Raw genomic sequence first — 26065 nt, forward strand, 5'->3', positions numbered from 1 at the left:
TTAGGAGAGAGAAAAAGAAAAATTTAGTTCCTTTCTGTCTTTCAGTGACTAGCATGGTCCAAATGACAAAATATTTTAGAACTGCATAAAACAAAGTGCTTAGTATAGCAACGCTGTCTAATATTTTAGTAGGCAGCGCTGTCTTAAAGCAAAGCACTGTTATGACAAGTTGATTTAACAGCTGCTTCTGTTTCTGTGTCCTGACCATTAAAAGTGAACTGAGTCTAAAATATGAATTACTAGACTAACTTTGGCTGTGATTAATAGCCCTTGGAGCTTTGAAGACTAACAAAATAAGTGTGAATACAATTCATGTTTTTTACAATTCAAGAAGCAAACTATTTATAAATCTATATATTTATATATCTAAATCAGTTTCTGGTTGTGTTGTACTTCTATAAAAAGCAGCTTTAAGAACAATTCCTGTATCCAACCAAGACACAAATGGGCGATCGTTAAGCGTAATCGTTTTCATGATATTTTAAGGCAGCTTAAATACTGTAATCCTATATCAAAATGCTGTATTTGATCGTTTTTCAACTCTTTCAAGGTTAAGCCCACAAGCACGGCACTAGGGTAGAATTTCTGAATCCTTTCCACAGTGCTGTGTCGTATCCAATTCCATGCCAATTCAGTGCAGGATAATTCAAAACATACAAGAAAGCTCTGCTTGTGCTGACGGGCGTATGTTTTCCATCCAGGCTTAGGTCATGAAATATTGTATGAAAATGCAGAAAGTCCAGAGTAAAATGTATATTCTCAAGCAGCAGACCATATTCCCTATAGGGTCTTATAAAATATTATTTAGAGCTGAATGGAAAATACAGACACAAGCCCACTCTGCTGACGTACAGTGCTGAAGTACGAGACCGTCCTGCACGAACAAATCATTTCTAAACAATGGAAAGCATTAGCATTACTCAAATATATGACTTCAGATACTTTGCATTTGCTGTGGGAGTCTTTTTGAGCTATGGAATGCTACAGTAACATTCACTGTTTTATTGAAGAAATAAATAAATCTGTTGCAGGTCTCAAACTGTATCGTTTACCTTGAACACTGCACCAGATAATTCAAAACATGAATTCTACAGAAACCAAAAACAACTGCTTCCACTGAGATTGGCATTCCCACTCACCTGATCTCTAAACGCAGTTTCCATGGCAACCTCCCCCAACCCAACAACAGAAAAAGCATGCAAAAGGACCTTTCACATAAGAAAACTGCTTGTCAGTTGTTCAGAGCAGAATTCAAAGAACTGGTTCTCTAAAAGGGTTAGGGTCCGGCAAGCCACCCACAACCTCAGTTTTTAATGCCAGTGTTTCCAAAAAGTCTCCCAGCCAGACTGGCATGCTGTGATTGTAGGCTGCAAGCCCTCTCCACTGTCAATATTTGAATATGCATGGCCCTCACTAATGAAGACAAACTGATCTTGATGATGCGTGTGTGAGTATTTATTTTCTTTGCGAAAGGAATTTAAAGAGCTCAGTTCAGATTGCAAAGCAATTTACTCCATGATAGCGATAATAATAGATTGTAGCCCACAAAATTACGGCCTTATTTTTTACATTTGTTAACCTGATTATTTTACATAGGGGCAAACAGACAACCTGCAATACGTCCACAGAGAAAAGAATCACAAAGTTCACAGTTCTCAGAATAAGGAAACAGTGAAAACATTTGTAGCACACAGCACCAACGATAAATGTAGTGTATGCCTTAGCCATCACTTTTATGATAATCTCAGTAGTTTTTTAGCGATTGTAGAGTGTGGTTTTACTGCATAGACAAAAAAAATAAATAATCACAATAAATGTAGGCAGCTATCAGTGAACCACAAACTATAACACAACAACAAACTAAGGCCCTAAAATTCAATTTGCATTCTACATAAGTTTAATGAACCTATTTTTCACTTACCACACTTTAGCTGTTGTTCCCTCAAACTGCGAACTTCTAGTCCATGCAAAGTGCTCGGGTAAACACACAGGGTTTCATTTCCTATCTGGACGGCGTTGTTTCTGGCCCAGTCTAACAACCATTTTAGGTTACAGTCACAGAAGAGTGATTCTGTGCTAAAATGCCTGTTTAAGAAATCATTAGACATGACACAGGTTTTACACACCTTGTGTGGCACAGAACTAGAACTATAAAATACAGTAACATTATTGTAGTTTCACTGCACTGAATAAGCTTGTTCATGGTTATTAGTGATTGTGTATGAGCACTTAGTTAAGCAATAAAAAACACAGCAGTACTAAAATTAAGCTATACACTAAATAATATATAATGGAATTAGGAAACAACTATGGCCTATCTTACAAAGCAAGAGATTGAAGAATCCCAACAGACAGGTACTAGAGGGCCATACTTACAAGACTTTAAGCGATACCAGTTCGATGAAGAGCCCTTGAGACAGAGTTGAAAAAATATTCTCTGATAAATTCCTTAAAAAAACAAAAACGAAATACAGAACACGTATTACTGTAGCAGAAAAACAGTTCCACATTCAACAGAAAGGATATCCCAGCAAGTGGAAGAAGCACAAGTTATCTGCATGTCTGTTTTGGGGGAAGGTTGGGAGTAGTGTCAAATTAATTGAAATGTAAAACTCAAAGTTCACTGCCACTCTATGAATAGTACGCAGTAGCATTACTTGGGATACACCCAGGATATGTACCCACATGTTTCTAGGGGATAGACGCAACAGTGTTACAATAGATAGGAATGTAACAGACCTTAAATCATAGAAAGATGGATTGTTTGGGTAACCACTTTGTGGTCATGGCATGAAAATGGTGCAATGTAATGCACTGCTTTCTGAGTTGCTGCTCTGGGTGAATTGTTATTCCAGTCAAGACAAAGAATGCTTATTATTGGCAGAAAAGTTGGAAAGATCTTTTATTGGCTGCATTTGCACAATGTGAAGCAAAATTTAAGGAATTGCAGACTTTTTTTTTTGTTTTGTTTTGTTTTTTTTAAAGTAGTACTTACAGTTTGAATAGCTTGCCGAGGTCTCTGAACATTTCAGAAGATAAACAGCCAATCCTGTTATTGGACAGGTCCCTAAAACAACAAAGTGATTATTGCTCTTATTGGCATGCATTTCAAATGCCCTGCAATTGTCATAAAAGTTCCCATCTCAAAACAATGAGTGCAAAGCTGTACTCCCTTATACAACTGGAAGAAACTGCATCCTTGCACTGTTAAAATAAACATTTAGTTTCTTGATTTAAAAAAAAGGTTGACTTTTTATTTTTTTAATTTTTTTAAATGAACAAAAATACTTCACTGAGCAGACTTAAAAAAAGTTTTAAATGTAACCAAAATGATTAGCAGTCAATTGTTCGATACTTCTTTTGGGCATTGAAGACATTGAATTAATTATTTTAGTATTTCTACTATAAATTTGACTCTGCCGGTTTGTTCTTTTAAAATACAGAAACATATTTCTTAGGAAAAGATAAGCATTTCAATAGGAATAAAATAAGATGTATAATAAGTAACACTAAAACATCACTAACAGCACGATCCCACAAACAGAGGGCATAGACCACTTAAGAGTTATGGAACAGGCACACACAATGCAGTACCTAGCCCGGTCCATTCATCACCACAGCCCTTAAACAAATAGAACCTGAGAAGAAAGGAAAGCTGATAAACCTCATGGCTGTGCAGTCCTGGGGCTTTTAGGGTCCACAGGTGGGTGACTTATAGAAAGGGATTAAGCAAATGCTTATTGCTGTTGACTTGAATAACAGCTTGGATGTCCCCATGCTCATTTTCCCTGAGCACGCTACTTATTTTCTTAATTACAGTGTAAGCTCTGCTTTTCTATCCTGCTTTAACTGAAATATGTGTGACCCAATGCAGCAGTAGAAGTGTAAACTCAAGTCTTTGTATAATCATCAGTAAGTGGACCTCTCAAATTACCACAAGCAGCTCCAATTCCCGGACACATGCACTGCAAATCGTAAAACGGATGCAACTTAAAAAAATATAGTTATAATAAGGTCACTTCCAGGACCTTTCTAACGTGTGAAAACAAAAAAAAACCTTTGCCTTTTTTATGTTTTTCTTTTTACTACCCGAGTGCTTTTTATTTTATGTGTCAGAACAATTTCATTTTTACATTATCTTGATTTGCTCACTTTGAAGTCACATCTGGCAAAGATGTTTGTATTCCTTAATCCCCCCTATTAAAATTAACAATGGGTAATAGAAAAGGAGCACATGTGGTTTGAAATTAATTACAAAAAAACATTTTGAACAGAGCTGCCCACTTTGCTAAATTGTTACAATAATAACAAAATATAATACATGAATATAAATAAATGCTTTAATGTATCTGCAAAATGTAAATTGATACAAGTTAATAGCCCATTTCTGAAGCTAAAAGTAAAACAGTATGGTTGCTGAGATTATAATTTATATATTACTATTTTTATTTATTTATTTATTTATTTATTTTTTACAGCATGTACAATATTTAAACCACACAGTATGGCAATATGTACAATCTGTTTAGTTTGGGGCAAAATGTTAAAAACAAAATGAAACAGTATTAAAAGCTTGGTCAGTGTGTTACAAAATTGGTTCTAATCAGGATCATTGTATGTATAAGAATCCCGGCTGTAGTACTGGGCTGTCCCATACTGTTACTATATGGTGTTCTTATACTTACAGCCTCTTCAGTTCTGAAAGTCCACGGAATGCACCAGGCTCAATGGTACTAATTAAATTATTCTTCAAATCTCTGAAAAAGCGAGAAGGACAGGTTACTTACAGCATCAGGATTTATAGTACACTGCAATATTAATGCAAGGCAAGTAAGCACCCTCACAGTTCAGTATATTTCCAGAGAACAATAAAACCACCTCTGATGTTTAAATTACACAGACCGTCCAATTATAAAATATTAACATGGTTTCAATAATTTACAGGGAATAGAAGTTTATAAAAATGTTATTCTACAGGTAGATCAAAATTACATAGCCTGGCCACTTTATTGGGACTGGTCTTTCTGGCTGGATTTGGCATAATCCTGATATTAGAAATAGATATGCAAATGAGGTTGATCATGTGATGTGACATGGGATCCTTGCATCACTATCAAGCTGCCATATTTTACTGAAGCATCGTTGTGACCCTACAATGGCTTCTTTCAAGGCAATAATGCACCCATTCAATGTACCAGAATGGTTTGGGAGCGTGATAACGACTTCAGGCATCTTCCATGTCCACCACTATCCTTGGATCTCAATCCAATTGAGCATGTATGGGATGAACTTGAACGCTGGCCATCCCAATCCTTTGCCTAGTTCTCTGCACCAATTTCATGAAATATTAGATGAATAGATTAGTATCCTTTCAGACCCCTTCCAGTACCTTGTGTAGTATATGCCAGATCATGACAAGGCTATGATCAGTGCAAATAATGGGCCCAACCCAATATTAAAGTTGTTTTAATTATTCAGTTTGAATTCTACCAAAATGTAATTAGGTCAAGGCTTTGCTATGCAAGTGTATGAATGCAAGAAAATAAAAACTCAAAAGATTGAAATAAGCATGGCTTAATTTATGCAAAACAAATGTCTGAAAAAACTATTTCCTCCAACACACTGAAGCTTCCCTGACTCTAATATTTAAACTGCAATCAAGAATCATTTTCACAATTCATTACTCCTTTTCTCTAAATGCTTTCCCCCTTTACTGGACCTCCTAGATCTGTCTGGCAATGCTGCCTTACACAGTGCAAACACTGTTTCTTTAGGCTACAATCTGCAGTATGTTGCATTTTGTTTTTGGTATATTGCAGGGGGGATTCTATTTTGGCAAGAGGAAGATTAAATCATGAATATTCAATCCCACTGTGTACACAGACTAAGTAGTACAAGATGGATAATAAGAGTGCCAAAACGGCTTCCATTAATGCTTCCTTAACATTATCTTCGAAACCAGGAGACATTTGCTTCTTGAGCAAGAGGGCAATTGAGTCGTTTGGCTTATTCGGTTTAGAGTCTGTTTTGTGCCAATCAAACCAACTGTGCCAAGCATGAGTGGAGTGCAGTCTCTTTTTAGCGCTACACTAAAATGTTAATCAATTAATATATATTTCATGTGTTAAACCAAAAGGCCACACAGGCGCATACAAGCAGGAATCTACCCTACCAGCAATGGCAAAAAATAAAAAAATAACACAGCATCTGTAATCTCCATGAAATCAAACCTGGCAAGAAGAGCAAGCCTTTGTTTTCCTTTCTGTAGGTGTAAACACTTAAACCTTGGATTATCGGGTGCCATTCCATGTCACATCAGCTAGTGGCTGCAGCTACACCCCTGATTCTATTTTAGATATAGAATTTCCTTATTTAAGGAGGAGGAAAGTAACTCATTATGTTTTACACATTACAGTTCAAAAATGTTGGTGTCTCGGAGTTGAAAGGTCTCATTCCAAATTAATAATAATAATAATAATAATAATAATAGCTTTTCTTTTTGTTGTGAATGCACAATTAAGGCCTCATGCCACACACACAGACACTGTGCACATTGTTAGGCTGCAAAAATTCCGACTATAACGGCTGTATTTCTGAGGTCACACAGACCATCAGCAAGGCATATCAATCATCTGCTCGGGTTGTATAAAATAAGTTTCATCTCTAAGGGCTTGGACTACAGCTGGATAAGCTCAAGCAGACAAATACTTGAGAAAAAAAAAAAAAAAAACATTTCCCAAGTCCCTGCCTTCCAGTGGAACTCAACCAGAAAGCTTTCAGCTTGAGTATTTGAGCCTCATGTCATTTCAGATACACTTTTAAACAGCACAAGTGCTTGGGTATAGATATCGCTGACATATTTACATTTCACATTTGTGAACACATGAAAGGATATTTTTTTTGGTTTGTTTTCATCAATAAAAAGAACCCAAACTGTTCAAATTGCCATGGCACCACAGGGCGAGCTGAGACACCACCTCCAGGCCTCCGCGACACGGTTCTGTCAGCAAATACGGGAAAAGCACAAGAGCGCTCAGGAAGACACTTCCAACTGAACTGACTCACACAAGGTCACACACTGCAATTCCACTCGGGACCTCCTCCCTTTCGAGGGTACACAGTCACATCGGTGAACGACCCGCTCCAGATCTTGGCTGTCAGAGAAGAAGTAGAAACACTACTTCGGGCTTTGGTCCCCAGGGTTACACTGTATAGCCTTTTGGCTGCTAATCTGGACACAGAGACACTTCCTGTCCCTCCAGGCTGTACATCTCCCACGGAGCCCAAATGTTCGAGTCTGAGTCACACAAGGTCAAGTCAAGTCCGAGTCTTTTGCGGCCGTGACTGGAGTCTGGGTCACGAAAAATGTCACTTGAGTCCTACAAGTCTGATATATAGAGATAGAGATATACATATATTTTACAGAAACAATATAACCACAGTAATTCGATTTTCCTGGTTCAAAAAGGTGAGGCTCTCTTTTCAAATTACATAAAACTCTTCACCTCAAAGTGCCATAAAAGACTAATTAAATATGAAATGCAATAGTAGAAGCAGCAGGGGTATTAAAATGTCTCTTTTCCAAAACTACAGGTTATACTGTAATTATGGGAGGAGAAGGCATACAGTAATGGGAAAACAAATACTGCTCTGAAGGGCTGGGATGTCTGTGGCAGTTCATTCGGTGGAGGACAGCTAAACTATTCACCCATTGAGGAGATGCTGAGTGGGAAAAAGCACAACCCCTATTGTACTCTGAATAAAAAGGAATGAATTCACATTCATGTACCAAGTACATGTAACAAACTAATGAGGGGAAAGGCCATTTTACAACATAAGTGTTCAAGCTGCACTGGGGTGCCTCTATAGAATGCTACCTCTGCATATTCTATACAATAACACTCGACAGGGTTTCGTTCTACAGTATATGCTCAATACATTGTGGTTTCAAAGCCTGCATTCTAGAAGATGCATGATAATGAGCAGAATCTGATCCATTAAGACTTTAGTAATTCATTGAATTACCAATACAATTTTATCTGACAGGTATTTACTTTTTCGATCTATATAATATTGTAGGTGTTCTGTATGTTTGCATGTTGTAAATTGCCATCCAGTGTATCCTGAAAACAAGATGTTATAATCCTTGGGCACATAAATGATTGTAACGTAACAATATGGTATGCAAGTCCAAGCCACAACATTCTCTTGCTGACTGAGAGATGAGGAGGGGTCAAGGTCAGACAATGAACTTCCATAGCTGCATACAAACCAGCTTCATAGCTTGCCCCAGAGCTTGCTATTGTTGTATTCAGAGATATTAAACAGATATGATATGGTCTTCATGTTACCATGCAATTTCAGTCTATGGGTAAAACTTTTATTATTCAAAATTTGTTACATTTTCATAGTCATGTATTAGACATGTCTCGGGTGACACCATGAAATGCATGGGCCACAGAAAAAACACAGTGGTCAGGTGATTCAGCCTTCACTTTGCTTAATGCAAACGATAGGGCGAGAGTATAGAGCCACAATAAGCACAGAGCCGATGTTCTGTTATGTCAATTGACCAATGTGCTGAGGGTAGTTTGGCTTGAATAGGCTTTTATTACTAGACCACTTATGACCCGAATTCTACAGGGGATGGCAGCAATACATTTATTTGAGTGATGTGTCAGATGCACATAGGTCACAATGGAATAGTTTGACTGGATCGGTTCAAGGAGCATGATGCAGACCTCTCACACATTTAATGGCCGGACTGAACATCACTGGAATTAACAGTACAGTACATTTTCATTGTCAATATCCACATCTGACAACCACTCTGGTTGGTACATGCATTGATTAAACAGCGGGCTGTTATTCATACCAGAACTGAACCATGTGGAATCTGTATCTGGTTGAACTTTGATCCTAACAAGTATTAGGGAAACATTCTTAATAAAGTAATAGCTACTGACTAAACCTCTCCAGTAGATCAATGGTTTTTGAATACATACTGTACTGTACCACAATAATGTAATACATATGATTACAAAGCATGCATTCTGCTCTGTGAGCTAGCCTTTGATTTATAACATTGGTGCTTTTTAAAGGTACTCTGCTGCACAGCATTTATGGTTTGAGGCTAGATTAAAAAAAAACACAATACAGTCAGATTTAATAGTGGCTCATTGGCCTTTACTCCTAGTAGAAAGACTTGGAATCACTTTAACGTATTATTGTCCATCACAACAACTGGTGCGTCAAGATCTGTGCAGAGCTAACCTCGATAGCGCTGACCCAGCTGATGCCTGTAGCAGGTGTGCTTTGAATGGAGATGAGAGACTAAAGATGTTGTCCTACCTCAGTGATTTCTCATGGTACAGGGAGGCTTTGCAAAGATGTGCCTTGCCAGACAGCCCACAGGGAACTGAATTATTCTTCTGGTCTTGTCTTCATATACAGATGTCTCATCAGCTGTTCAGTGTGCTTCTTCCAAGATGAATCCTAAGTCAATCATTTTCTCTATAGCACCTGATGCTTCCACCACCTTTCTCCAATGCACTTCTAAAGTTCAAAAAGCATCACCCTTTCATCTCATAGCACAATTACAGGTGCATTAAGATTTACAGTAGTTCATCTTTAATGTATTGACATACAGAGGTTGGAAAAGGAATGGGAACACCTGCTATATACACAACACATGCTTTTGTGAAAAGTGTGTTTCTTATCTCCAAAGTGATTACACCATGCTATGCATAACAGCCACATATCCCTTCAGAGTAATTTAAACACCTAGCAGACTCGCTACTTCTTTTGAGTCCAGTAATCCCTGCTAATGTGGCACTGCACATAACTTACAGTGCTATGGCAGTTGCTTCTATATTTGTCCAGCCTCAGTATTTACAAGTAATACCATTTTAACTGAAATTGGTGTATTGTTTATGAATGTTAGCTTTGTACTAATATTTGTAAATGTATTTTCTAAACAATAGATAGAGGTTCTGAACCCATCCACTATTTGAGGAATCTGTCTGGTCTCTAATTTTCTATATTGTTGTTGTTCTTTTTTTTTTTGCCAAGAAGTGTCTTCTTAAATGAATTGCCAAGGGGATTGTTTCTCCCATAGAATGCGCTCAACCTGAACGATTATCACAGCCCAATCCTGCTTGAAAAAAACAAAAAGCAACCGTGGTGGCACAACTCACAGAGACTCGTATACCCCTTGTCATTGTGGAATTCAGTCAGACCATTCAGCTGAATCCATGGTTGTTCATGTTATAGAAGAGATCAAACTGGCATTTGGAAAGCTTTCCTCATCATACTGCTAAACCAACTCATGTTCTGTCATGAAGTGTCTTCACGCCATTCCACATCCAATCATGAAGTGTCTTCACGCCATTCCACATCCAATCATGAAGTGTCTTCATTCCATTCCACATCCAATCATGAAGTGTCTTCATTCCATTCCACATCCAATCATGAAGTGTCTTCATTCCATTCCACATCCAATCATGAAGTGTCTTCATTCCATTCCACATCCAATCATGAAGTGTCTTCATTCCATTCCACATCCAATCATGAAGTGTCTTCATTCCATTCCACATCCAATCATGAAGTGTCTTCACGCCATTCCACATCCAGTCCGACTGCGGTTTCAATTTTATCGACTGCACTTAAAAGAAACTGCCAAGAATGTAGAAATCTATATCATTTATTTAAAGACTGCTGTTCCCCCAAGCCGCATAATTTGGCCCACTGCTTTATATAAAATTGCCAAACTACAGAGGACAGTAAGTGGTCAGATTGATGAAACAGTTCTATCTGTATCTCTAAAAGGATAGGCTAGGATAAACTTGATCCAGAAAAATACCACTGGATTCAAAACTCTGGGCTGTGGACCAAGAGCTTTGATTTTGCACCGAAACATTTAAATAAATCAGTGTTTATTATTACATGCCGCTCAGAAGAAAAATCCTATTGTGATATATAAAAACTATTGTGATATATAAAAACTATTGAGATTTATAACCACTGGCTTTCAAGACCTCAATAGTAATCTTTAAAAGAAACTGTGCTATTTCTGCTTACACCAGAAGAGCAACTGTGGAGCTCTTGAAAGCTAGTGTTTGCCATAGTACTGTAAATCTGTTAAACAGTATCAACTCTTAAATTATCATTATTATCTTCATTAACACACCAAAAATATTTATTTTAGGAAAAATACTGAAATTAAAAAGTGTGTGTCAATACACATGCTGTACTGTATATCAATAATTAATTCTGACTAAATACTTTAAATTTTGCACTGGTACAAATATAATAAAATAGGAATAAGTAAGTGAGAATAAGTGATGCATGACCTTGAAAAGTATAAACTCCCTATTTGAAAAACTGCTTTACCAAATACAGAGAAGTTTAAAAGTTGAGCTTTTGTAACAAAGAATACATACCCTGAGCCAGAAAAATATTCAAAAGTATACACGACCTCTGCCAATTTTCAGGACTACTTTTCATTTGTCCTGTCACACAGTATCAGCAGCAAGCTTTTGATAATGTGTAACTCATTTTCATTCTTTCATTTTTTCTGGATAGCTTTCAAAAGCTGATAATTATGTGGATTTAATTGGTTCCCACTGTAGCTGTCTGCAACATCTTAACCTCTTAGGGCTATCCTGAGCTGCATTCATTAAGGTTTTACCTCAAGATCACTCATAATTTTGACAAATATCCTAATATACTGTAAGTGGACACACTGAGTACACGGGTATTTAAAAGTGTTTAAGAGGCGATCTGCAGACATTAATATGTCAGGCATCCTGGGAACAGAGGCAGCTGCTTGACACAGTTGCTGCTGTTATTAACCTCAGTACAGTTTAATAGCTGGATTAAGATGTCTGCCAACAGTTTCAGCTGGCATAATACATGACATTGTGGTCTTGCACTGATTTGCCATGGTCAATGATGCTAACACAGTCAGTCTACGTAATTTATCCAGATTTAAACAGATTTATTATTATTATTATTATTATAAAACATTAGCTTAATGTAGATCTTCAAATTTTATATTATATATATATATATATATATATATATGCATGCAGTATGTAATATAACTTATACATTACATTTTTCAACACAAGGTTTTTGTATTGCCAAATCCTGCATTTATATGTACAGTATTCAGTATTAGTTCCCTTCCATAACTTTAGCTTGATCCCTTTCTTTAAATGAGGACAAAAAGCCTCAGACTCTAGACAAAACTAATTTTAAGTCAGACATAATTAAAGTCAACTGTAAGTTTGAATCAGCTATTATGCGTTGAAATTCACTTTGCTCAACTGACTCAGCCTGGGAAAAAACTATGTTGGCTTCAAACCATTTCTCCTACTTGCCCCATGTCTTATGTACTTTCTGTTCCCACCAAAGGTTAAGAACAATTAAAAGCAAACTGTTAGTCTGATTAACGTGCAGCAATCTCAGGTTTTTAACAGGCAAAACCACTAATGAGAGGGTTGCACTTGTCACAAAATCAGAAAGCACAATGCTGCACAACTCCAGTAACAAAAGCGGCATTTTGCTTTTTCTTCTGAAGAGGAAAGCCCCGTCTTCCAGTTTGGCAAATATAGCATTTTAAGGTCTAATGACCTAAGCAACTCAGTTGCCCCTGTTGAAAGTCCACTTTGAGCTGTCAGTGATATATAAAGGTGGTGATTCACTTTGAGGTTTTGCAAATGAAGCCATTTTAAATGAACATACTGAGGACCATGTTTCTTTCCATTTTAAACTGGCTATCATTAAAAAAATAAATACAAAATAAAAAGCCACATGGCATGCATTCAATGTTTCTTTTATGGATAAAATTAGTCTAAAAGCCTTATTTACAAAGCCCTTCAGATTCAATTGTACTGTATATGAAACAGACAGCATGCTATTTATTGTACAGAGCACAAGAAGCCACTCTCTAACAGAATTGATTGCTATCCACTCGTGCCCAGAAGATGAAGAGTGCATCTGCTTTTTTAGCAGCACTGATGAAGCAGACTGCATCTATTTTTACCTCACCTACTCTTTCAAAAATGTTACCGAGATGTGCTTTGAGGTTAAACCATGACCCCACCCCTGCCACACACACACCACCTTTCCTTTTCAATTACAATCGCTGGGAAACTGCCAAGTAGCTTTGATCCAGAATGGATCACCAGCTTTAGACTGTACAGGTCCTATATTGTTAATAATAATAATAATAATAATAATAAATAATAATAATAATAATAATAATAATGTATTTGTGCACACTAAAGAAATAACAAGCCACAACGAAACAGAACACTGTCGGCTACTCACAGTCTCTCCAGGGAACGCAGACCAAAGAATGAGCCATTCTTCAGCAGCGAGATTTTGTTATTACTGAGAATTCTGCAAGAAGCGAGAAAGGAATTTGGTTAGAAGAACAACAAATGAGCTGTCAAATAAAAAAAGGGTTGACACCTGTAAAATTAATAAATAAAAAATGAGGTTAATACAGTAGCGTAAAAACAATACAAAAATAAACTACTATCATTAAAAAAAATGATTTACAGAGTGTCATCAGTGGGTTTAAGTGCATTTGTCATTAAAAAATAAATAAAACAAAATCATTAAGTCAAAACTAAGATGTTTCACCTACCTGAAAAACAATAATTTGCATACAAATATATATTACTGTTTTATATTTCAAGTTCTTGGTATGATTTATGACAGAAAATAACAAACCTTTGTGTGAGTTATAAAACAAAATGTGCACTTTATGGGTGCTTTACAGTATACACCATGGTCTTACTTTATGTACTGCATACTTCATATATGAATGAATAGGTTCTAATTCAGTCTGTTAAGACAATTAACATCATGAAAATAGATTTTCTTTAAATAAATCAATGCTAAGTGCAACATACTGATAGCCTTGCAATGCAGAGCAAAAAACTATTGTACATGCAGTAGATTATACAAGCAGCATGGCCTTGCTCTGCTGCAGACTCCTAGACCAATCAAAGCCAGCTCTTGAGGTTCAGCTACACAGACAACAAGCCTAAAACTGTCCATTATATATAATAGAGACAGTACCATGGGGTTGCTTCCCCGACATGAGTCAACTGATTTATTCAGCAAAATAGAGCACTTTGTTCATATAAGGGCTAACTCACACTTGCCAACATTTGTAAACTGTTCAGCGGGACGCTCGTCCGGGGGGTGAGGGGTTCATGCTCATCATACACATGGGAGGAGTCATACGCAAAAAAACACCTATCATCATATAATAGACATATCCTCCCCCAACTCAACAAGGCACGACCATCATCACCGTAAAAATAGACATAATGATGCGTTCTCACCATTGTATAAGTTAGTGATCAGCAGATGTGTCAGCTGCACGAAGAGCACAGCGTGTGGTTTCCACTAACTCTACTGTGCAGATTAACAACTTACTTTCTACTGTGCCTCTTAACAATTTACTTTCTACATCCCCACCACCACCACTGGTGATGTATTCACAAGAAACACCTTATTCTATTTGAATAAAATGTGATGTAAATACAAGGCAAATCGGTTCTGGTAGCTCCACCTGGAAATTACATCTCTCATATATTAATAAACACCTCACATACAGCATATATACTCTCTCTACCAATGTACGACACAACAAAAGTGGGTGCTTGTACGGTGAAGATGATATTACACTTGTGTGAATTCATTGAATGGGGTCCTATGTCAGAATGCCTTGTGTCATAGGCTCCTTGGTCCAAGTTTCTGTTATCAGGGACAACAGGACAGTTTTTTCAGCCTAGTCATCAACCTCCTTTGTCAATCTCCTCAGGGCTGACTCTGATATTCCCAAACTGATGATCTTCCTAGCACAACTGATTAGTAATACACATGTAGGTTAATGCACTTCGATAAGAATAGATCAAAGTTGAAACCTGACCCCACATTTTCCTGGAAAAACAAACAAAAACAAACTGCAGAATCGCCTTTTACCCCAGATCAAAGGAACTACTTCATTAACCCTCATCCAAGCACGTACTCTACTGGATGTGTCTCCTGAACAAACAACTGGAAAGAAAAACAAACACTGCCAAATATTCAATAACATTGCATTGTTCCTCGCCACACACATCTTGAGCACAATTCCTGAGGCAACAGCCATGCATATGATGGTTTAAATAGTAAAAATACTAAAGTTCACTGTGATACTGCGTGTGTTAAGTAAGTGAGCCGCTCGGAGCAGCTCAGTGAAAGAACCCCTTAACGGAATGCTCAGTTCTGCCACCCCTGGCCCATTAGTTTTCCAAATGATCAATAAATTTGATGGATTTTAGTTTCCATGCAACAGAAAGACTTATGTCAGAAGTGTTTTTTGATCTATTTCGTATTACAGCATACATCATGGATACCCTTACAAAAGTTATCTTCGTAAAAGCATAGCAAAGTGTAATAAAGCACACTGCAAGCATAAAAAAAGCATAGGTACACATTGTAAAAAATAGCGAGGTATGAATAAGCATACAGTATGAAAAAAGGGTAAAAGATGGTAAATGCATAGTATAACCACAGGGAAAGCATGGTAAAATGGTAAAAATTGTGGTTAAGTTTTATATTATAGGGACATAGCCAGCAATAGAAAAAAAAACATCTTGATGCTGACAAATGAATACACCCCAGGTATCTTGTGTATGTTTTCTTTATTGCATTCAATTGTAACCAAATAGGGTAAAGATCACAACACGAAGTATTACAAACAACTTGCACTGCCAACTCAATAGGTTCTGGCCACTTTGCTTCAAACACTGAACCTCTGTTATTCTATAATATTGGGTTGCTATGCTCAGCAAACCAAAATAACATATTTCATATCAACAAACATTGACCTTGGACATGAAATAGAGACTGTTATAGAGCTTAAAGTGGTATTGTGAGTGCTTTAAGCTACAGCTAAAGATCTGTGGCTGTATGCACTGGCCAAATAAGATAACTGGGCTGGATTCAGTGTTGGATAGTTTTCTTTCCTAGCGTTGAAGCTATTTTGAGTTGTATTTTTGAAAGTTATTTCATGTTGAAAGAGTTAAAGATCACACTTATGACAAACTGGTACTTTCACTAAGGATAAATAAATCATTGGCTCTATAAAACGGCAGTGGAATAAATGTAGATTTTAAGAGTCTCTGTTAATTCACCCCATAGTGATAATAAAGTATCCCTCATGATTCCCCCATAGCTATAAAATATGTATTAATGCACAGAGCTGAAGTTGTGTCAGTACTAGTAATTATATTAGAGAAAGGTGAACTACATATGTGTTTTGTTGCATGAAGTTTGAGCCACCCTTCATGTCTCAGCTGATGCAACCACTAGAAACTGGTTTTACTTCATTCTTGTAGTTACAATACCGGGAGACAGTGGTGCAAAGGGTATGCAACACAACAAGCTTGGGCTGAGAACAATGAAACCCTGGTGGCGTCCAGTCTCCCTTTGACTCCCCCAGCGATGGTCTCCTAATTTGAAGTATGAACCTGCCTAAGCAGCGTCAATGCCACTCTGCCACTGGGGAAATGCAGACATCAAATCCAGTTCACCAATCTCTGTGGATCTATCATAGTTATTTTTCTCTGTATGGCGCAATTCCTTCCGAGAGCTGTGAAGGGCACGTCTGCCAATAACTGACTCAATCACTTCTGTTCACTGAGGGTCTGGAAGCCACAGAAATCTATAAACCACAGTAGATTAATTCAAATCACAAATTATTAATATAAAAGGCCATTCCTGTATGTTTTCAGACAGCTTTCACCAGCTTCTCTATGCATAAAAGTAACAGGAAAATCACTTGGCATTAATGAAACTACAGCAATCCAATGCAATATCCTGACTTGATTAGTAATGCAAAGTGTTGAATTCAGCATAAAAAACATGTGAGCTGGAAGCATGGCAGCTACTGGATAAGTGTACCTTCCAGCACACCCAGACATACTCTACTAGCATAGTCTATAGCCGAGTCAATTGACTCTACACACATTCAATCTCAGGTGACAGCAATATGTCACTGTACAGTCTGGGTCTCACAGTGTCTATCAAAGGATGTATCTGACAGGTGGGTACACATGCCAAATGCTGCTTATAATGTATGCACCTGGAAGCTTCTTCTGTTGTGATTGAGTGAAACTCACGAGTCTGAACAGAACAGGCTTAATTAAACCTTGGATTCTATAGAGTACTGATATGGATGGCTTGAAATGTCTATGGATCAAAACTCATAAACCAACTGTTAAGACAGTTATGAATCTAATGCAACATGAAGACTAATTTAGTTATTAATGGAATCCATACATACCACATTCATTGCCTTAACAACTTACAACATTATTTAAGTCTGGTAACATAAAAGTAATTCTCTCAGTTTTGTTTTCTTTCCAGATATTGGTCCCTCAAGAGTCAATGTACTGCATGCCAGTGTACAAGTACACAAACAGCTCCAATTTACATGACAAAACAGCAATAATGCACAAAACTGTACTTGAGTTCACTTAGTGCTTATATATTATGCCATTGCTGATATAAAACCCATCTGGATAAAATCAGTATCACTTTTCATGGCAATATACAATGTGTACATTAGGAAAACATTATCAGTGGATAGTTTAATGACCCAGTTTCCATGGAGAATGTTTAAAAACACATTGCAGGAAGTTATGGTTCCTGACTCAGGAAGCAGACTGAAGCAAAAAAAAAGAGAACAAATAATACAGATTTGCATCAGACCTGCAAAACACTCTGGTTATATGTGTGCCACTAAACTGTGTACTTTTTTATAATAACAAAACAGCACTGGTCATTTCAAACAGGGGCCAGTAGGCTGCTTTATGTTTACAATTAAAAAAAAATAAACAGGCTTTGCAGGAATGTGTGTTATTAGAACAATAAAACAATGTATCTTATCTTATTTCGATAAAAAGAAAAACACACAACATGGCATGGTCCAGGCACCACAATGCTCGACAGCTGTACCTGGAAAGAAATTCAAGAATCTGCACATCTTCCTTTAGTAAAGTGTGTGTGTACATTGACTATATTAATAGTAACTCAGATTGTTTAATGATGACCTCTCTGTAGACCGTACACAGATTTTGACTTACTTCCATGTACAATGAGCTCTTAAGCCATCATTAGAATCTTTTGAACATGCATGACTGATCAGCAGCTAGCCCCCACTACCAGTGCCAACAGCTTAACACCAGCGCTGGAATTTCCAATCGGGTAAGCTTTCTGGGCATTTGTTACTATTACAGAGAAATTGCTGCCAACTTGCTATAGCCTTTTGACAAAGTCTCGTTATGGGAATTCTCTCACCACTCCTGACTTTGTTTTACTGTAGATTTCAATGTTGAGAAAACTAAAGGTCTGAATGAAATGTGGACACAAACAACTGGCATTTATGTTTGTTTGAGATTGTTTTATTAAACTACTATATGGATATGTAAGTGTTTGGTTAATATGTGCGTACCAGTGGAGTAATTTTACTTGAAGTAACGCAAAAACTGAAAATGACAGTAAATTATAAAGCCCCCTACTTGTTTCAGCCTGATCATTTTGTTTCAAGTTTCCAGACAGTGTTCCTCTCTTTTGCCACTGATCTTGTTATACAGTACCATTGAGAAACATAAATCTTGTCATATGTAATGTCTAGGTTAAGAAAGCACATGAGTTTTGAAGTGCAACACTGATTACAGCTTCCTTTCACAGCTGAGCTGCCTCAGGTTAATCTGCTTTTCTTTGAGCTCAGTGTTTGCTCAGAGCACGTTTGAGAGATACTGGGTGACGGTAGCAGGTGTCGAGACCTTTTCAGGTGACTGGTATTCTTCAGCAGAAAGCTTTCCATTCCAAGCATCAATGGTAATGGATACAAAAAGCACTCAGACAGTACAGACTTGAACATGCTGTTATTTAGTTTCCTGAATAATTACAAGGCAATTCATTAAATAACTATTTACAGCATATATAGTATTTTAAGTTTTAATTTCAACATTTTAACAATACCATTCTGAAAATGCACGTAACCATAAATTGAAATATTTATTCTAAAGAGTTTTTTCATTAGAGAGATATATTGATATAAAATTAAAAAAAAACAAACAAAAAAAAACTACCGCTAAATTGAGTTATTATTAATGTACTTCTTTCAAACCATTATTGTTTATTTTCATTGCATAACACAACAGAATTGAGTGGAGGGAAACCACTTGAAGTAGCTAAAGGTCACGTTTCCTAATGCAGGAAAAGCTCTTCGCCAAATTGGAGGTGTTACTAATAAAACTAAGTTGATAACATTTCAATTGCAGGGAAGTAGGTGGGTGTGGAGCCATTTCTGTACAAGTTTTAAGAGGACAGCTACCAAGGAGAGCAGAACTGTACAACTACTGCAGGCTTGTGTCCAGCTTGGAGTGTTTCACTTTATAAAGGCATTGATTGTTACACAAATGTAAAAAGAGACTCACAGTACGCATGTGATCTTAAGAGTAAACTGCACCAACAAACACAATTAAATCAAAACCACATTTGCAACACAGAGTTATTATTTGACATTTGCATAGATCCTTACCAGACTTTTAGTTTTGGCTGCAGCAGAATAACTGTGCCTTTCCTTTCGTGGCAGAAGATGCCTGGATATGGATGATGTCACACATGGGTGTTGTAAGGTAGCAGAAATTGACCAATCAAAAGATGACGGCTATGTTCTAAGTTTTGTTTTCTCACACAGACAGATTGACCAATATATGAAGAACACACAGAAACTTGAGGAATTGATAGATATTCACCTAGATTATGCATATGTTTTAAAAACACAAACAGTAACCAGATGTGGCCTGCCCCCCCCCCCCCCCAAAAGGGCGATACAGGGGAGGGGGTGGGCTGATATGACAAAGAAGCCTGGTGAGAGACGTGGGGTATATTTTAAGAACGTGATCTTATACAGTAGCGGTGTCTCATTCCAAAAAAACAACTCCTGTTTCTGAGGAACACGGGACGAAACAGTAAACAGTACAGTTACTATTACTTACCTTACTCCCTACACACAGTCTCTTTCTCTCAAACACTACACTTTAGTTATATAAATCTGTCTGTGCATAAAAAAGTGGTAAAACCAAAATGCCCAAGCCTTATTGTGGGCTTATAGTGTGCGTGTGTTATTTGTTTATGTGTATTAATTTTTAATAGAGAAAGAAACTAACTACTTGTAAACAAAATGACAGCCCCAGTCTACTACCCTGTATTGTGGAATATGTCGATTCTGACCCCCCCTTTTTTTTTTGTCTGTTTGTTTGTTTAAGTGACTGCAAACAAATTAATTAAAAAATAATAATTACATGAGTGCAGCTACTGCAATTTATGACATTTATTAAACAACCGTTTAATTAATCTTGTCATTTTAATGTATTAACTTTATGCTTAAGAAACTGTTCGGTAATGAAACAAACTTGTTAAAACACACACACACACACACACACACACACACACACACACACACACACACACACACACACAAACAATCCAAGTTACTTTACAGAAAAGTATGCTGTGCATTACTCATATTAAAATACCATACTCACAGAGAAACTGTCGTGTTGGGCAAAAAGCTGGGCTGTAAAGTTTCCAGTAACTCTCCGGTGTTACAAACAACTTTGATGCGAATAATTTGCCTCCCAAACTCTTTGACTTTGGAGCGCTCGGCTGTACAGCGGCAACTATCAATGATTAGGTCTGGACAGTTTCTGTTTGTTGAAGAAATTCCCCAAAATCCAGCAACTAAACATACCAAGCACAAGAATTTCATCGTGAACAAAATCTCTGTTTGGATTGTCTTATCCCTTTCCAACACGGAACATGAGAACCGCTCATGTCACTGTTGTTTTACATAGGCAATACAGACCGTTATAGATGGGTGTCAGACAGCGTCCTTTTCCCAGTGCAAGCAGCATAATTAACGTCAGTTTGTAGTATCCTTGCGTTTTTTTTAAAAATCACATGTCTGTCATGATCACTGATTGATGTCCAAAACTTTTGCGCATCAAACATATAGATTGTATTTGCATTATGGGTTAATCCACTGATTTATTATTACTGTTTCTTTTTTAAGTATAATTTCCATCTTCAGCAAGCCTAGATTAATCAAAAATGCTTCAGTTAAGCATTATCCGAGTTCTGGATCTATGCCGTTTTTCTGAGATGCAAAAGTTGTGGAGCGGTGCAGGCTTGGAACCTCAGCAATCAACAGGTTATCTGGGCATTGATTACAGACTCTGTGCCAGTGCGCATCGAAGCAGTAACTCACTTTGTGTGTGTATTGCCGGGGTTGCTCGAATACCAGAGACACACCACCCCGCCCCTTACAAGACGAAGTGTAGTCGTTGTGTGTTTTTATTGGCAGAGAAAGAAACACGTCATGAGGTACACGTTAAAATCAATGTAGAGATTTATGTATGGAAACGCTAAATGGTCAAGCTACTTTTGTAAACTATGTATTATTTTATATGCTAATAAGCTTTCAAATCAAACTTTCTGGAGTTTAGTGCAGGGTGGGGTGGATGCGTGTTGTAGCACTATAAAATAAAATAATAATAATAATAATAATAAAAAAAACTGCAGAACAAAACATGGATGAAAAGAAATAGATAACATTAATATGAATGTATATTATTTTTCGAGGGAAAGTCTACGGTAGTTATTTACATTTTGAACAGTTCAGATTGCATTTCCCAAAAGTTGTGTTAACTGTATTGACAGAAGAATCTACCTTAAACAAGGTGTTTCTATTAATATGACCATGAAACCCTGACCGGATGTAACACTTACATTTGTAAGAAACAATTAAGAGAACCCATGTTGTACTTCTTTCAGGCAGTGCTGCAGGTGGACAGGTTAGTGTTTACACGCTGTACTTGTAGGTTTCTGGAGCGCTGTTTATGCCACAGGGGTGCTTAAAACATGTGAATTTAAAATGAAATAACAGTAGAAGAGATGTTTCATACCTACACCAAGTTGCTCTTTAACTCGCGGTAAAGAAGTAAAAAGCACAAGGTACATTGAGGAATCCCGTTTCCTGCATGTTCTGTAGGCGTTGGTGTGTTTAGTATCTCTGAAGGAACTTCAGGAAACTGGTTTGATTCAGGCAGAGCAGTTGCTTAAACTGGAAGTCTGCTTTAATCCTGATAGTATTTTCAGTTGGTTCATATGAAGTTAGAAAGCAGTTGTTGTTTTTTTTTTCTCTACAGTTTTGACATTTCACAGGCGTCCAAAAGATATACCATAAAGTGGAATAAACGTAACAAGGTTGCTGTGTTTTCTACCTTCTCTGTGGCTGAAACGTACTCATTTGTGTTATGCAAGCTGAGATAGATAGATTACAGTGAATCTGCAGGTGGATCCTTGTTCAGTGATGTCAAAGGTCACGCCGTGACTTTTAAGGCAATTTTTAAAAAACAAAACAAACAAACAAACAAACAAAAAGGAAAGTTACTGTTCCTTTCGCTTGTTCCCTAAACCGATGTGTTCTCTTTGGATGTGTGCCTATACGCTAATCAGGATTACTGTTGTACATAAAGTCTAGTTCATATAGTGAGTTGTTCGAATGTGACCTGCTCCTTAGTGGAGGTGCACTAGCTGTTTTATATCGTGTGCGGTGTATTGTTTTACACCTTTGCGGATGGCTAATTCGATGCGGATATAATTATTAATATTCGGCTGATAAAAACTCAGCGTGTGTTTATCTTGCCTTGTCAAGCCATCAGTTTATTTTATCAGTGCAATAGCGAGTAGATCACGATTCAGAGCCGACGGTACGCATTGGCTATAGACAGCTGTCTTTTGTTGTTGTAGCTCTGCTTTGTGGCTGCCGAAAGTATTGTAACACGGAGCGTGCTGTGCTTAGTTCAGCGGCGGCGACGGTGAAGTAACGATGCATTCAACGTTTGAGGTTGGAAGGCATGTAAAAATACGGTGTATTGCTCTTAGTTTTATAGACACCAAAAAATTATTTATGTAAATAAATAAATTAAAAAAAAAATTATAATACACCCCAACCGAGCTCGGTCATTGGTCAATATTTCCCCTAATTAGCAGGTTAGTCCCCTAATCCCCAACTAACTATACTAACACCCAATCCCATCTGTAGTCGGCACCCACGCTCCGTAGTTTGCTATAGTTTACTAATATACTACACAATACAAGGCATCTAACTATGTGTATATCCCTCGCTACTTTGATAGCCTCCCCACTGCTACTGTATTATTGATTTGAGTGGCTTTTTTGTGACATGAAATGTTATTTGTTCTGTTCTGATGCATGTCACTGGTCTTTATTGAACTGCTGTTCTTGTAATATTGTTGAGAGAGAGAGAGAACAAAGTGAGAGACCCAATCATCCACACACCCTCTGTGATAGCATACAGCTGAATACACTTAACACGATTACAATATTCCCCGCAATCCCAACATCTTCAAACATATTTTTGCAATTTGTGTGCATTTTTACGGATATGGATCTGACAAAGTATCTGTTTAGGGCTTTAAAGTATAACACAACACACAAACACATAAACCGACTTTCTCTGGTGTTCTATAAACAGTATTTTGGGTCCATCCTCAGCTTCATAGCTAACTTGGACACCAAGAATTCAAAAGCACTTTTCAAGCATGACCAATCCAGTTAGTACAATTGCAGATTAAAATCACATTTCCCTTCCATTTAAGACTTAAACTGATAGTTCAATCATTTGCACATTGGCATATATGGAAGCATATGTGGTTTATTTCCTGAAAAAGACTGCTGCAGTTTGAGGTTATGTAGACAGTTAGCCAGGAATATCAATCAACTGTTCATATTGTGTGTGACCATAATAGCTCCAGGCAGGGATTCCAGCTGGGTAAACTCAAGAAATATTCAAGAAAGAAAGAAATGTTTCTCTTGTACATTTGACGCCCAGTGCTTCATACTCACAGACTGCCTCTGAGAGGAGTTCAACCAGAAAGATTAAGTTTTAAAACAGATTTCTGACCTGCCAAATGTATACAGTCGTTCATCTATTATAGCCAAAGGCATACATGAACACACTCTCTAAAGAAGACTGACCCAAGCTTGTTCATTGCTGGATAAAACATACTTTCACATTTTCACATTTTCTATCTGTGAATCATATTTTGTTTACACAGATGTACACCTCTATTTATAATAACTCGATCTTCCTGGGAAACGACCCCACAACAGTAAGGAATGAACTCCCTTGACATCATCTTTTATACAATTTTGAAGACGAAATATTTTTGGACAAGTGCCCCTAACTTTAACTTGGCTCTCATATTAATGGGAGAAAGAACTTGTTCGTCTTGTAATTTGAAAATATTTTTGTAAAGTGGTATTGAAATTATAATTTTAGATATAATATTTTTTCTTCATAATATTTATGGAAATGTCGTATTTCTTACATCTGCTAGGGATGTTGCAGGGGAAAGGTTAATGGTTACACTGGAGCACTTTTCTGCAGATGTCACAGAGGTGCTTTAAGTGTTGCAATTATCTTATGATTGAAACAAACACAAATAAATAATAAATAAATACATACATTTACAAAGTGTATCTAAATCCAGATTGGTTAAAATAAGTCAAACCCAAAACAAGTTGCTTTGTACCTATGCATGAAATATACTTCTATAGTCTTTAGCCAGCTGACAAACACCACAAAAAAAACCCATAAAAGTTTGAAGAATTCAGTGTGGTTCGCTCTCTGCCAAAGACATTTCTGCTCAAGTCTTTCAATAATAGTGGGATGCCAAGAAGCAGTGTTATTGGGAAACAAGCTCTTCTTTATCTCGACTGCTGGGGTCTATTGTAGTTCATATAGGAAGAAACAATTCGATTATTCAAACATCAATTGTGGGTGTGGAAAAAAAAACAAAAAACAAAACACAGTATCTACTTTGAAGAACTGACGATCAGTGCTGTGTTTGTTGAGCAGGTATAACAGTCTGGAGGCTATTTCACAATGATAGTGTTTTGTGTGAATGATTTGTTTTCTTAAAAATGTTCTCAACATCTTGGTGAAAATGGAATTGCACACCTGTGGGAATTCATTCAAATATGTGTTAAGAAACTGAAAACAGTTTGAATTTTTATAGCCGGAGGAGTGGTTACATTTTTTTCTTGGCACTTATCTGTCAGTTTTGTGGCCCAGAATCTGACTATGACAGTGTTCAAAACTATTCATTATCAGATCTGAACATTGATTAATCAGCTGTAGAATTGCAAATCAGTAGTGATATTCACACACAATTTCAAAAATACATTTCCAAATACTTTATAGTATACTAATGCAGGTTTACTGTTCCAATGTGTCAGTCCCGTTTGCATTGTGTGGTCCCTAATTGGGAAGCACATTGTTTGCAGATTTCTTGCTGTAAATACCTGTCTCATGGGCATTGCTGAACATTTTCCTTTAAAACACGGCCAGGGGGCTAATGTTGAACATTGCCTGTTTGCTTCCTTACTAATCTTACTGGAAGCAAGGTGTACAGCTATGGCCAATCATTTTGCATCACCCTATAGATTTTACTTCTTTTGTTTCATAAAGTTATGCTAACCTATTGAATTACATACCGCTTTGCAGTTTTCCGTACACTTCACGGAAAACTGACAATGTTTAAAAATTTGACATTTTGAATTCTAACATGAAATACTGTACTATTATTATGGCTCCTGGTTGACTTTTCCAATATTATTTTGTCGTTTCTTTGTTTACATGATGTTAAATTACAGATCTAAATGATGTTCATATATGTTTTTTTTATTTTTTATTTTTTTTAAATGATGTTTTAATCCTAAAATTATAGGTGATGCAAAACTTTTGACCATAGTTGTAGACCTACAGGGCACTAGCAAAAGGGTAAAGGCCATGTGTCATTATTTTAAAATGATGGGGACTTAGCTAGTTACATTTTTTTTTAATACAGGAATAGTAAATTTACTTTCTGTCTTTGAATGATGAACTCAGATGAAC

The 26065-nt window shown here is 37.0% G+C and overlaps 1 protein-coding gene across 1 annotated transcript in view; it reads right to left on the reverse strand.

The window, feature by feature from the left end:
- The window catches only part of LOC121321770 (adhesion G protein-coupled receptor A3-like), a 73541-nt gene extending 52209 nt beyond the window's left edge, over positions 1-21332 (reverse strand). The window contains exons 1-6 of the mRNA XM_041260931.1: positions 20628-21332; positions 13336-13407; positions 4686-4757; positions 2996-3067; positions 2377-2448; positions 1922-2085 (exon numbers count right to left, since the gene is read on the reverse strand). Coding sequence (XP_041116865.1) covers positions 1922-2085; positions 2377-2448; positions 2996-3067; positions 4686-4757; positions 13336-13407; positions 20628-20851 — 676 coding nt within the window. The 5' untranslated portion in view covers positions 20852-21332. The remainder of the gene's footprint in view (positions 1-1921; positions 2086-2376; positions 2449-2995; positions 3068-4685; positions 4758-13335; positions 13408-20627) is intronic.
- Positions 21333-26065: the final 4733 nt, after the last annotated feature.

Source organism: Polyodon spathula, chromosome 10 (assembly GCF_017654505.1).
Source record: "Polyodon spathula isolate WHYD16114869_AA chromosome 10, ASM1765450v1, whole genome shotgun sequence".
Lineage (NCBI taxonomy): Eukaryota > Metazoa > Chordata > Actinopteri > Acipenseriformes > Polyodontidae > Polyodon > Polyodon spathula.